Source organism: Echeneis naucrates, chromosome 9 (assembly GCF_900963305.1).
Source record: "Echeneis naucrates chromosome 9, fEcheNa1.1, whole genome shotgun sequence".
NCBI classification, from domain to species: domain Eukaryota; kingdom Metazoa; phylum Chordata; class Actinopteri; order Carangiformes; family Echeneidae; genus Echeneis; species Echeneis naucrates.
Window position 1 is genome coordinate 8,822,623 of NC_042519.1, and position 14,697 is coordinate 8,837,319.

At 42.5% G+C, this 14,697-nt stretch overlaps 1 protein-coding gene across 1 annotated transcript; it reads left to right on the plus strand.

Moving 5' to 3' along the window:
• The first annotated feature begins 316 nt into the window (after positions 1-316).
• gfpt1 (glutamine--fructose-6-phosphate transaminase 1) lies at positions 317-13,527 on the plus strand. The gene is made up of 19 exons (XM_029509867.1): positions 317-434; positions 2,340-2,447; positions 2,862-2,969; positions 3,081-3,206; positions 3,290-3,348; positions 3,434-3,568; positions 3,657-3,718; positions 3,804-3,883; positions 3,977-4,085; positions 4,253-4,416; positions 5,731-5,826; positions 6,170-6,267; positions 6,477-6,597; positions 6,938-7,095; positions 9,143-9,257; positions 9,709-9,836; positions 9,947-10,114; positions 10,632-10,793; positions 11,822-13,527. The coding sequence occupies exons 1-19, from the start codon at positions 317-319 to the stop codon at positions 11,864-11,866; spliced, it is 2,160 nt and encodes a 719-aa protein (XP_029365727.1). The 3' UTR covers positions 11,867-13,527.
• Positions 13,528-14,697: the final 1,170 nt, after the last annotated feature.

Genomic DNA, 14,697 nt, shown 5'->3' on the forward strand with positions numbered 1-14,697 from the left:
TGAGCTGTAATCTAAACAGAAAGGTTCGAGAAAACGTTGCACCCTTTCTTGTTCGCTATTTGGCCGTAAGCTATAGCACTAAAATGGCACACACACCCCTCCAGTGCGTTTCGGTTCTGTTGACATTTCCTGACTTCAATGAATGGGCCTCATGCCGCAGCACAGAGCTGCCATTGTGCGCCGATGTTGGTTTGAATCTGTGTGGGTCTCAGCAGCAGGATCTGCTGTCGGCTCTGCATCCTGATGCCACGTCAGGAGTGACTGCGTCGGAAGGTGCAGCCTGACCGACGGGGTGTTCGACCAATCGAAGGGCGCCATGGAGGAGGCGGTTGGTTCTGATTGGATGAGGTCAGAGGGGGCGGAGACGTTTGTCCGACAGGCGTTCCCAGCCACCGGGGTAGCTGTTATTGGCAGCCAAACTGAAGACATGTGTGGTAAGTAGCTAGACATTCAAATTTATTTCATTCAGTGGGAAACGCATGTTATTTTCTGTTTAGCCAAACAGCAATGAATTGGGATTTAAAATACCACTTGCATCGTCGGTTAAGCCCAATGGACCAGGTCAATTGAAATTAGCTCGGGCTGGCTAACCGGAGTTAGCGAACATGGGCTGCTGTTGCTGATGCTATCTGACAGCTAAATATGAAGCACTAAATATTTAATTTCCCTCTGCGTGTCGCTCATGTGATTTGTGTTGAAACAAAACGTCGACACAATTAGGTAAATGTATAACTGATTAGCTGTTTTCTTCCAGCTAATTCCAGACAAAGCTAACGCGGTTTCACGGAGACATTACGCAAATCGCGTAACTTTCCATTAAACCATTTGTCAGATTGGTAGATTTAAACAGTATTACCGTCATGTTTCTCCTCGGAGCGTGTTGGGCGGATGGAAAAGGCACTAATGTAAAACTGACTGGTACAGTTGTCGGGAAAAGAAATGCCTTTTGTCAGGATGGGATGTGGGAGATGTAGTCTGGACCCTCCAATCTCGGGCCCTGTCTCTTTTCTTCTGTCACTTGTTACTGATAAGTGACGTCTCTCTGTCTCCCATCACTGTCACTGCAATCTACAAGTTGAGCAGTCAGTCCAAATGGACCTGTTTGTGTCCTCTGACTCGAGGTTAATCTTTACCCTTGTTAAACCCATGTCTCCCTCCTTGCTGCTCAGGGTATGCCCCCAGCCCCAGCCCCTTCCCCTTCCCCTTTGCGAGTTGCCCCTCTCTGGCTCCTCCATCCCCTGCTGGTTTCTCAATGCATTCTCTGTTGAGCCAACCTTTCCTCTGGCTCCAAATTCGCATTTACCTCTCAGTGTTGGTCTGTGTAACAGGAGTGTAGTTAATGCCTCCATTTTCACCAAGGAAGGTGTGTTAGTTATTGATTAGCCACAGAAGCTAAACATTCACAGGAAGAACTGATGATCATTGCTAACCTTTGTCAAGTAAATGAGTTTGTTTTGTTATACACTGGCTGTTTCACTCCAACATTAGAGACTCCAGGCTGTTTGGGAGCTTTAGACAAGCAATTCTTTTGAATGACTGCGTGACAGTGTCAGCACACACATTTTTACAAAGCATTTGAATGCACATTCAACAGAGATTAAAAATAAATCTCACCCCACCCTTCACCAGAGCTGGAGATACCTGCTTGATCGACACCAGGTGTCAAGATATGCTTCATTGTCTCTAAGCTGGTCTGACAGCAGTAACTGAAAGCAATACCTTGGTTTACTTTGGACCCTTTTAAAGTTCCCCTCAGTTCTTTGGCACACACTCCTAAATAATCAGGAGGGGATTAAATTGCATTCTCCTCCAGCAACTGTCATATTCATTGTTGCCTTGGTTAGGTGTATAAAAAGCTTTGTGTTAGGTGTAGTTGTTGACTACACCCAACACAAAGCTTTCTGTTGTTTGCTGGTTTTCAACAGAATATTTCCACCCATATTTTGAGATGGTGAATAAAGAGTTTGTGTTACATGTGTTGAGACTTCTGTTTGATATAGCAAACAATGGCACGTGGTTTTTTATGGTTTGCACACATTAAAAAATCACATGTAATTGAAAAAAATCTTCTTATTGACATTGGGTATTGCCTGCATGTCTGACACCTAGCAGGGGTCCACTTGACACCATTTTTTTTACAACTGAATTTGCAGGATGACTGTAGCTGTTGACAGACAACTAATTGTACCAGTCTGAGAGAGATATTAATCAACTTCAGTTTGAGTCTTTCTAGGCAGACTTTAAGAGTAGAAAATGACATCAAACAATTATTGGTGGCCTTAATTCTTGTTATAACCAACACAACTGAAGTCCTTAAATCTATTTCCCCTTCCTCCCAGGAATCTTTGCCTATCTCAACTACCATGTGCCAAGGACTCGCGGTGAGATCCTTGAGATTCTCCTGAAAGGTCTGCGACGTCTGGAGTACAGAGGATATGATTCAGCTGGTAAGAGTGATGGAAAAACCTCATATCATCAACACACTATTGCCTGGTTATCGGGCTGTTTTTCCTCTGTCCTGATAAAGGAACAAAGGAATCACCTCATCAGTCACATTATTTGTACATTTATTTCCTTTAGCTGGGAGCTTAAAGCAAGACGATGTTTGCTGTGAATAATTTAACAGCCTATTATTATGTGACTGAATTAGACAAATTGTATTAATGATGAGGCTAATTTTGTTTATGTAGTGCTCATTTGCATTTCAGTCAGTTTGTAAAATTTTTGCTTGTGTTGTATTTATATACTTATCCACTGATATTACTATAAAACTAAAGCAAAGACATCAATCGAAAAGTTGCACAATAATATCGTTTAACATGTTGATACTTTGTGATTGCTGTACTGAACTTTTTTGTTAGGTGTGGGAATTGATGGGGGTAATGGAAAGGAGTGGGAGTCCAATGCTAAATCCATCCAACTGATTAAGCAACGTGGAAAAGTGAAGGCTCTTGATGAGGAGATCCACAGTAAGCTGAAAATGAAGTCATGAACATCTGAGATAGCATGCCATCCGACATTCTGTGGTGCAGTTGGTATACTGAATACATTCTATTGGTTTGTGTTTGTTCAACCTTTAGAACAGGAGGATATTGACCTGGATGTGGAGTTTGATGTTCACCTTGGCATTGCTCATACCCGCTGGGCCACCCACGGTGTACCAAGCCCTGTCAACAGCCATCCACATAGATCTGACAAAAGCAACGGTGAGTTTTACCTTTCATTCCACCACATCTGAGTGCAGGTATTTTGAGGTATGATGTTTACGATACATTTTTTTGGTCCACAGAGTTCGTCGTCATCCACAATGGAATCATCACCAACTACAAAGACCTGAGGAAATTCCTGGTGGGCAAATTTCTTTCTCAGACTATTCTAGATGTAATTTATCTTATACATAGGCAAGACTTACACTCTCTTTCCATCTCCACAGGAAAGCAAAGGCTACGAGTTTGAGTCAGAGACTGATACAGAGACCATTGCCAAGCTGGTGAAGTACATGTACGACAACCGAGAGAGTGATGACATCAGTTTTACCACACTTGTGGAACGGGTGACCCAGCAACTGGTAAATTCCTGCTTTTGTGATCTGCGGCACCTTTTGATCAACAGATAGGATAACAACCTGTCTGATGTGTTTTCTTTTCACCTGTCAGGAGGGAGCATTTGCCTTGGTCTTCAAGAGTGTCCGCTACCCTGGAGAGGCAGTTGGCACAAGGTACAGCAATGCCAAATGGTTGTTGAACTGCTGTTAGTTATTGCAGATTAAAGCATCGTTTGCTCATTAAAATATTGCTGTGCAGGAGGGGGAGTCCTCTGCTGATTGGAGTGAGGAGTGATCACAAGCTTTCCACAGATCATATTCCTGTGCTCTACCGCTCCTGTAAGTTTATATTCCTCTTTGTGAATGTGTGGAATGTCTGTTTCGAATTTTTCCAGCTGTGACTGAGGCCAACTCTCTCCTTTTATTTCTCAGCTGCTAAGGACAAGAAGAGCTGTAGTGCCCTACCCAGGACAGACCAGGACACCTGCTTGTTCCCTGTGGATGAGAAAGCTGTGGAGTACTATTTTGCATCAGATGCAAGGTAAGCAGCAGAGAGCTACGTCTCTGCATCTCTCTCTTTTTTTTTTTTTTTTTTTTTTAAACATCTCCAAATTTTCTATTAAGCATGCAGCCTGGTTTGTCTCAGATTTGTCTGTTTAGTGTAGCTCAAAGGTCTGATGTGATACTTGATGTCTTTCATCACAACAGTGCAGTGATTGAGCACACGAACCGGGTCATTTTTCTGGAAGACGACGATGTGGCCGCGGTGATGGACGGCCGGCTGTCCATCCACAGGATAAAGCGCAGGGCTGGAGACTACCCAGCTCGTGCCATCCAGACCTTGCAGATGGAGCTACAGCAAATTATGAAGGGTGAGCAGAGGGTCAGACTTTGTGGTGGTAACATTTTTGCCCCACTAAAACTGAGTTCAAGCCATATTAGGAAATAAATCACTTGTCTTCTACCTTGTAATTTCTTCCTGCACCCTGTTATTATACCGTAGAACACCAAACCCTGGAGCTATGCCTCCTTCATCCAGGTGTTACAGCATTACTGGATGAATTGCACTTCCAGGGAAACCACCGTCTGCAAAATGACCCCCCACCCTAATCTGAATTCTTCCGTCACTGCTCCCAAATGGACATATAGCACCCTCATGTCCCAGCAAATTTACTTTTAACTTGCATGCAGTTCCCCAAATTAAGGAATGACATTTTATTTTTGGATTATCAGAGAAAATCTGTACCACACTCTCAGATACTTAGCATGATGAAATGGCCTGCTTTGTTCCATTTTTCCATATTATGGCTAATAGTAGTTTTTGTACAGGTGAAAGAAGCAAGACATACTGTGTCAAACTCTGGTGGAGGTACATGGCTTTTGTTACTTTTATACAGAGCCAGCCTGTTTCCCCGTTTTCAGTCTTTGTGCTTAGGTAAGCTAGCTGGCTGCCAGCTGTACCTTCATATTTAATAAACAGACATGATGGTGTCAGTCCTCCCATTTAATTTTAATAATAAAAATAAAAAATAGATTAACCGAAATGTCAAACATATTCAACCAGTTATACATCTGTTTTCATGGACTGCTTCCTCCGTCCATGAAATAACAGTAGCAGTAATTAAAAACAATTAAATTTCTTAGATCCAAACATAACACCACAATGAAAGAAGTGTCACTGTCACAATAAGTTATTGATTATGAGTCTGTGAATAGTTTTTTTTTTTTTTTTTTTCTCCCTCCCCTCAACTAGCTCTTCCTCTGTTATCCAGCAGAGGGCAGAGGTAAACAGATGTTGGCTGCAATCAACATTCCTTTGTGGTCCTGTCATTATTCAGCCTCTGCTCTGTCTCACTTCCTGGATCCTTTATGCTGAATAACCTAATTTTCATTACCCAAATCATATCATATCTCACTGGCACAGTTTGTAATCGATTGAATGACACATTCTGATGCTTCGTGTTTGTTTTCCTTCAGTCACAGGATGGCGTAACACTGTAACGCTGGAAAAAAACAAAAGCAGCAAAAAATATTAACATATTTCTTGCTCCTCCATGAGGCTGTGGTTTGCCTTTTCAGGAACACAACGTGTCTCAATAAGACCCTTCTCAGATGGCTTTTACCTTTTCTCTTTTTTTTAAACTAGTATTGGAAGTGTTCCCTGATTTCTGATCCTCCCACCACAGGCAACTACAGCTCCTTCATGCAGAAGGAGATCTTTGAGCAGCCAGAGTCTGTTGTCAACACCATGAGAGGAAGAGTCAACTTTGACAACAACACAGGTTAGAGATTTTTGATGTGATGATGTAATAACATTATGCAATTTTTTTCCTCTCTGTCCCATTTTCTCCCTTTATGGTTCATACCGTTATAACTCTGTTATGGACAAATGTAGAGTTTTACTATGCACTTTCCCCAAACAAATGCTCAAATGCCTTAAGAACACACTTCATTTCAGTTGCTTTTATGCCTCTGAATGTCATAATAACCATGGTTCTAAAACTAAAAACATTTAGATTCATCCAAAATGCCCAACTTGTGTTTAAAGTTTCTCTCTCTTTTGTTTCATTAGAATCTAGAATAATCGACCAAAATGAACGATTAGCTGTTTTGTTGGCTTTGCAGTGACACTGGGTGGGCTGAAAGATCACATCAAGGAAATCCAGAGGTGTCGGCGACTCATTCTCATTGCCTGCGGCACCAGCTACCATGCTGGAGTAGCAGTAAGTAGCCAGACAGCTTATTTACAAATCACTTTTTTTTCTTGTTGTAAAGTCGCGCCTGTCACTGTTGGTGTTCATCAGACAAGTAGTTAATGCGATGTCTCTATTATGCACACTGGTCTATGGTGTGTGTGGGCTACCACGTGTGCTGTACTGGTTGTGTGTGTTAACACAATTACGCTGATCACTCCTGTCCTGTATTTTATCAGACCCGCCAGGTCCTGGAGGAACTAACTGAGTTACCTGTAATGGTGGAGCTGGCCAGCGACTTCCTGGACAGGAACACACCTGTCTTCCGAGACGACGTCTGCTTCTTTATCAGTCAGTCAGGTGGGGAAGCCAGCGCCATTTGGACCTGTGCTGTTGTGCATTCCTTCATATTGGAACCATTTTTTGTTCCTCATAATTTATCTTTTCTTGCATGCTTCTTGATGTCTGCTCTACAGTTGAGCTTTCTGTACATAAACATTCTGCTGCAGATTAAGGAATCTGAAAATTTATACTTTTTTCGATGCAATGGTTGTGGTGGGCCCTCTGGCTTTTCTGAGCAGCTGTTTTGAATCAAATTCCTGTATGGTGTAAAAGCAATATCCGAACACAATAATAAATCATCATAATTTTGTTGTCTTTGCGCAAATTGTATTTTGTTGCATTTCTGCCAATCTCCTAGGGGAGACAGCTGACAGCCTCATGGCCCTGCGCTATTGTAAGGAGAGAGGTGCTCTGACTGTGGGTGTCACCAACACAGTGGGTAGCTCCATCTCCAGGGAGACAGACTGCGGAGTCCACATCAATGCTGGGCCAGAGATTGGGGTTGCTAGCACCAAGGTAAGTGGTGTAAGCTCTCTCAGGGCCCATGGATGTTATAACATCTTGTTTTACCACAGCAAATGTATCAGTCAGTGTCTCAGTCAACATATTCTCATCTGAATTCCCCCAGAGTATCTGTAGAATATTTTCACATCATATCATTGTTCTCTCAGCCCGCCACACTGAAGATTTGGTCAGGTCATACGATTCATGGAGATGAATGTTGTGGTTGCACATTCAACTTGTGCGTATTGGTCTGTATAACAGCTGAGTGTGATCAGCTAGCGATATAAATTAGTACCAATTTAAACATACCTTGAGGGATTTGTACTAATTTTAACTGCCTTTTTAAGACTTTGAACGAATAACAAATTAACAATTAGCATCTAGTAGCATTTACTACAAGAACCACCAAACCTCACATTACTTACTGCTCAGCCTATTTTTCAGTCATTACAGGCATCTGTCCACCTGAGGCACCTGAGTTAAAAGAAACATATGGTTTCTTAATTTTGGGTGAACTGACCCAGTAATACTGAGCTCGGAGCAACAGTACACCGATTTGTTGCATCATCTCATAAATGAGCTCAACGCCCACTGATGCTGAATGAAACCCAGATGAAAACTTCATTGTAAGTCTGGTCCTCCACTTTGAGCCCACAGGCAGTTGAAGAAGCCTGATATTCTCATCTCTACTCATGTAAAGTCAGGATTCTTGGTTTTTGGCCCTTCCCACCCCAACCCCAACCTCTTTCCTCAAACTTAAAGGATTTGCCAGTTTGGGCTGGGAGTAGTTTAGGGAATTAGTGCAGCCTCGGCCACAGCAAGTGAGCAAAGAGTGAGACAGTGGAGCAGGTCCCTCCCTGGCCCGGCCCTTGAGCTTGGCTCAGTGGCTCTTGTGCTGCTCCAAACCCCCAGATCAAGTCTCAGAGACGCCATCATTTATTGCTTGGCTGGCTAGGCCACACACCCACACCCAACTCAATCAAATACTATACAACCTAGCTCATCAACTCCATGGAGAACATGCATCGCACCCAACTGCTGAATGACACCAAATCATCTACTTAACCCCATTTTTTCTGTTTCATAATAAAGATTTATTTATTATTATAATTCCTTCAAAATGTACATGATGCTGACACATAAAATTCTTAGAAATGGCATAAGACTGCTGAAAATATGTGTCCATTGGAAGTTTATTGGGGTCAAAGAAAAAATTGGACTCCACAACCATTTCAGTTCAGTATAAATTTGTTTGTATTCTAGCTGTTTGAGCTGTATGTTAGTCATCGTTGCAGGATAACACTCAGCATGTAATGCATGAAAAACTGAAGTTGGTGACATGAGCAAAGAAACACACTGTCAGATTTCAGAAAGGCTGTGGCTAGAATGCTGCCAGGAGTGGGGGGGGGGCACACTGTAAAGGTTTTACAGCCATTTCCTTGGCCTCAGTTACTGGCATTTCTGAGTCCAGAGGGCCCTGTGAAATGACTTGGCTGCACTGATTAAATCTCCCAAATGGGCATGGAAGGCTTCCAAATGTGCACACAGACAAATGAAGACAAAGAGAGCAAGAGTTGATGATGACAAGCACCAAGTCGCTGATGTGCTGACTTCATGGGTGACATCTCCAGAATGATTAGAGAGGATGTTCTGTTTTTAGGTGATGCACTTGTGTGTGCTCATCAAGCTTCACTGAAATCTACCTCTCTCTGCATTTGTCATCTGGTGCAGATTATTAGCTGGAAATAAGTTCACCATGAAAATGGGGAAACAAGACTTCACAAACTGAAAGGGAGGCTAAAGTCAGGATTTTTTCACTGCTATTAGATTTCACTATTGCTTTCTAAATCTAAAACTGCTTTAATTTTTTGCAGTTTTGCCATGTCCAGGTGCCAGTTAATGACCATTTGTACGATTTGTGCACACAACATTGTACAACTGTTTTCTTTATGAATCACTTAATGAGAAAAATGATATGATTTCAAAATTTGACTCAGATGAACTTCTTATTCAAATGAATAACACACACACTCTGCTTATCTGACTTTCTGCTCTGCAGGCCTACACCAGCCAGTTTGTGGCCCTGATCATGTTTGCTCTCTTGATGTGTGACGACAGGATTTCCATGCAGCCCAGACGTCGAGAGATAATCCAGGGCCTGAGAGTGCTTCCAGGTAAATGGAGCCATGAGTATTCTGCTTCAGGCAGCGAGATCCTGATCACATGTAAGATTAAATGTATAGGAATGGAAAATCAGCTCTCGGAGCAAAGATCAAGTACACTCAAAGTCTTTCGTTTTTGTTCGTTCAAATGATCCCATTTGAAAAGAGGAAACCAAGCAATGAGAGAGGGATCAGAAGAAAAAATGAGCAAGAAAAGGAGGGAAGGCTATCTTTTGGCTGTGAGCCCTTACATGCTGCTCCGGATCTAAAGCATATGATGGCATGTCCCTAATGGGAAGCTAATGATGAAGGTCTGACCACTCCCTGTCCAACATCATGACCCAGTTCGGTCTGGATTCCTGCGTGTGACAGCAGCAGAATGTTTACACTGTATTTTATTCAAGACTACACACAGTTGTTTTAAGGCTCAGTCATCCCTGCTTTTCTGCTCTGTTTGTGTCAGATCTCATTAAGGAGGTTCTCAGTTTGGATGATGAGATCCAGAAGTTGGCAACAGAACTGTACCAACAGAAGAGTGTTCTGATCATGGGTAGAGGCTACCACTATGCTACCTGCCTGGAAGGAGCACTGGTGAGCAAGTCCACCCCACTCGCTTGACTGAGGCCTTCAACTTGAAATGTAGACCATAATGAATGTAATCTAAACTTAGATTTTGTTAACTTGTGGGTGATTTTGTGTAGAAAATCAAAGAGATCACATACATGCATTCAGAAGGCATCCTGGCTGGAGAGCTGAAACACGGCCCGCTGGCTCTGGTGGATAAACTCATGCCGGTCATCATGATCATCATGAGAGACCACACCTATACCAAATGTCAGAACGCCCTGCAGCAAGTCGTGGCCCGCCAGGTGAGAAACATGAGCAAGCACCCCAAAAATCATACCTTGTGGATATTTACCAAATATCGATTTATTAAATGATGTGTGACATATGATCCTGCTGTAAATATCCTACTCCAGCACCAAGTTATGCACCCTGCAGACTGTTATTCACACACTCAAAGGCTGGGGAAACACTGCTTTGCATCATGTGAACATGACCACGTTGTGTTGAAGCACCTTAACACAGGGCACCCAAAGCACATTTAGCATGTCAGGTTAATTTTCACAGTCCTATTTGTACCACACCTCTGATCCTTCACCTCCAATAAAAACAAGGGAGGGGTTGGTTTAGTGTGACATCATCCCTGTTGATAATCTGTCGCAGATGGGGCTTTAAAGAGGTGTGAAACTAAACTGAAATGGGGGTGTGGTTTTCCTAGTTGGCTTTTTGTGAATTTCACATCCATTTGGGTCATAACAACAGACATTTAAAGCAGTCTGTTTATTTCTTGTTAATTATTTATAAGTTTTCTCTTTTTTACAGGGCCGTCCAATTGTGATCTGTGACAAAGATGATTATGAGACCATCAAGAACTCCAGCCGCACCATCAAAGTGCCTCACTGTGTGGATTGTCTGCAGGGCATTCTGAGTGTCATCCCTCTGCAGCTGCTGTCCTTCCACCTGGCTGTCCTCCGAGGTTACGACGTAAGTGCTGTCTACTCAGGCCCATCAGCCACTGATTACCCAGCCTGTGGCCAGTTTTAGAGACTTATTTCCTCAATATGCGTGGAATTAAAAGGTAGCTGAAAGTAAGGACTTCTCAAGTCCCACATCGCCTACAGTGCTGTTAAAATTTCAGCGACACCAGTAATAGCAGTGTTTTTGGTGGATGTGATGTAGACTGAAGGTGCAATAACAAAACACAAGTCAAAGGAGCTTTGCCATTCAGAGGTGAATTACTCAAAAGATGCTTCTACTGAATTATAAAGTTGATGTTTTTACACTAGGCGTCATTGTAAGCTCAGGGTGGCTGAGATTAGTGCCTGTCCTCAGTGCTCTGACATCCACCAGCAGAAACAAACATGTTGTTTTTATGTAAGCAGGTCACAGTATTCTTAACTTACTTAAACAGCCTAACAGTGAGTCAAAGCTTAAGCAGTTATACATAAATCCTGTAATCTGTGCAGTCATCTTGGCAAAGACCAGCAAGTATTACTATTATTACTCTTTTTACAGTAGTATTATTGTTTCTCTCTCCAGCTTAAGAGGCCGTTTAAACAGGAATTAACTTGTTTTTTGTGTCTTTGTATGCATAAGTAACTTTGCTGTATTTCAGGAGTTGAAGAGGGAGAAGTAAATAGCTTGAAAGAAGTATGGCATGTCAATATAGCCAGTGTTTATGCAGCTTTTAGAGCACTTCACTTCAGAGGGGTGTCCTGAGAGTACAGCCCAGTTGGCTCCTGTTTTTATGTCAATGAGGATTCACAACAATGCCAAGATGTGCTGCTGTTCTGACAGAGAAGCAAACATCCATCTCACACCCACTGGGATCTTTTTCCCCTGTTTTTTTGAGGACCTGTCAGACTCTAATATCACTGGCTTGCACATTAAAGTGTGTTTGTTAGAATTCTGACAGTAGCCCTTAGTCAAATGCAGTAACCCAATACCACTTTATATCCATTTGTATGGTTGTTTTTATCATACAATAATTGACCTCTTCTCTTTAAACACAGGTGGACTGTCCAAGAAACCTTGCCAAGTCTGTGACGGTCGAGTAAACAGCACCATTCATCACCTAATAGTGAGAGCCTGGTGGAAACATATGGGAGCAGAGATGGAGAGGGAGCAGGAGCATCTCAGCTCTTTTAATGCAATCTTTTTCTCAACAGTTGTGTATCTCACTGTTGCATATTATCTGTATCTCACTGTCTATTTTCAGAAGTTGTTTTGCATCCATGTTGGCAGGGTCTGGGCTGGCACTGGTGTATCATCATCACTCTGATTTTCTGTTTCTTTTTTTTTTTTTTTTTTTTTGTGAAGTTGTAGCAACTAACAATAACATTATGGGTTTATTCACATTACTACAAAAAATGTCAGTAAACTCTCCATGTAAATTTTCATTGACTGACCAAGAGTCATCGTTAATACCGTAGACTGACAGAAGTTAAGTTTTGGACCTTTACTAACCCTTTTTCTCTTTAGTGCAATAACTTACGTTACCTTACGTTATAACGTTTAGTCGGGGTATTTTTCTTTGGCAGCTAATCATTTGAAGTGTCTATACTAAACAGTTGAAATCAATGACTGTCTTGAATCATTCCAAGCCACAGGTCTTCGTAATTACAGCAGAGTTCACTGGTTCTTGACATTCAGTTGGACTTTTGAGGTCACACGACTCTATGTAGGATAAAAGTTGTAATTACACTACTGTTTAAAGATCTTCTTGCGCTGATTAGAAACCTGCTTGTTTGGCTTTCACACTCTGGTCTCGGTCTGCTCATTAAATTAGGAAACAGTTTTGTTTACTGAGCCGCCTACATCAGAGTGAGGTCCTGTACCAAGCACTGTTTTCTGTACATGTAGAGCTCTGCACAATTCACTGTTTCTTATGTTGTTTAACTGCTCAAAAGACTTTGTCACCAGTTTTGACATATTTTAATAACTTTAGTGATTCCAGTGAGATGAAGTTAACAATAATGAAGAGGACCCAGTTGCCAGTCCACACCCCACCACCATGACTGCTGTATGGGACCATTTGTAGGTGTTGCTTGAGTCTTTTGTTTTGTTTTGTTTGTTTTTTCAAAGAAATTGTTTTCTATTTTCTATTTTACTCTTTTATTGAAAGATGAATGTTACTGTCATTTAAAATATCCTGTCAAACCAAAAAAAAAAAAAAAAAAACAGCAGTTGTAAACCAAATCATATTTTATATGTTCATCTGAAGTTGTTTTTGTAGTGCAACATCTGAACAGCTACTAATATTGGTAAACTGTTCAAAGACACTTAAACGGAGCATAGTCAGTTACATGGTGTTGTAGATGCTTATTTACTGGAAAGTCACCTGCCAGCTGTGTGTGTGATCCCAAATGTTTTTGTTTTTAAGAAACCATGGAGAGTGATGTCACACTCACACAGTTGTGTAGTGAAGAAATGAGCTGAAGGTTTGTTTTTTTTTCCCCCCCCTTCATATTTTTAGTTTTAAATATATTTATGTTGCTTTTGCAATCAAGCCTTAACTTGTATTTTTTGTTTTGGCAACTTTGAGCCAGTTAAAAGGGTTTGAAAACACGGATGTTGTGACATACCTTTCTTACTCACATCAGCAGAAATTGACTTCTGGAGGAGGCACTGAAGGCAGGAGTGCTGCACTGAATCCTTACTGCGGGAGTGGGATACTATTTATTAGTGAAACTGATGCAATAAAGAACTGTGTCAAGTACTTCTGGCTTTAAGTGTCTGAGGTCATTAGATGAGACAACTGTACTAAATCAGATTGGACCACAAAGATTTAATCTATTTATTTTAATAAAAACAGCCAATATAAAAGACGTAGATTTGAGACAATATTAAGTTATTTTTAGTCTCATCCACATTACATACAGGCACTGGAGATATTCAGCAACTGCTTAGAGTGCTGACAGATCCCAAACAATGTTCAGTAGGTAAGCAGTCACAGTCCCTAAGGTCAGCAGTATCGGCCTGGCGCAGCCGCACAAAGTGACACAGGCCGAGAAGGTGTGTGTGAAGTTTCTGCTCCAGGCTGACAGGACAGGTGGGCCCGCACGGAGGAAGCGGCAGATCAGCACCCAGCCGCTCCCGGAGGGCCGTGAAGGAGGCCTGCCGGAGCAGCTCAGCAGCAGCAGCCGGAGCAGCCCGTTGAGCCACAGCATGGTGGACAGGCACAGCGTCAGGCTGCCGGCGAGGACAAGCGCAGCTCTCAGCAGCAGCTCGCCGCACTGAATGAACACGACAGCGGCTTCACGTGCAGCTGCGGTGTGGTTACGGACAGAGAGCCAGACTCTCAGCAAACACAGTCTCCATCCTTTATCCGGGGGCAGCATTGTGGGCAGCTGTCCAACAGAGCACCTCAAGGTAAGACCGAGCAGCGGCGGCCGCCATGTCCTTTTCCCCAAACACGGCAGATTTAACGAGGCAGCCTGTGTGTGATTGAAAAACCCCGCCCTCCCCCAACATGAGCCGGGATTGGCTCCAGCTGCCCCCGTGACCCGGAAATGGATAAACTGCAGGAGATGAACGAGGGGTAATGACCCCACTGTCACTGAGCCTGGACTGAAACACCTCAGAGGGCCAGGCCCAAGTGCATTCAGCACACTGTAGCAGACATATCCAGAGAAGTTAGACACCAGACACTCAGGTCATATGTCAGCAGAGGAGCTCAATAAACCATCTTAGCTGTCTTATTTGTCCTGCAGGCAGTGTATCTTTGTATGTATTCATGTGGTACATGTGCACTGGTGTACTTAGCTATGCAAGCTGTGAAACTAATTTTCCTATGAGGGAAATAAAGTATTGTCCTATATTGTGTCAGGGAGGGACTATATTAAAAGTGTTGAGATTGAGGCTCTTCCTGCAGACATTTCATGAGCTT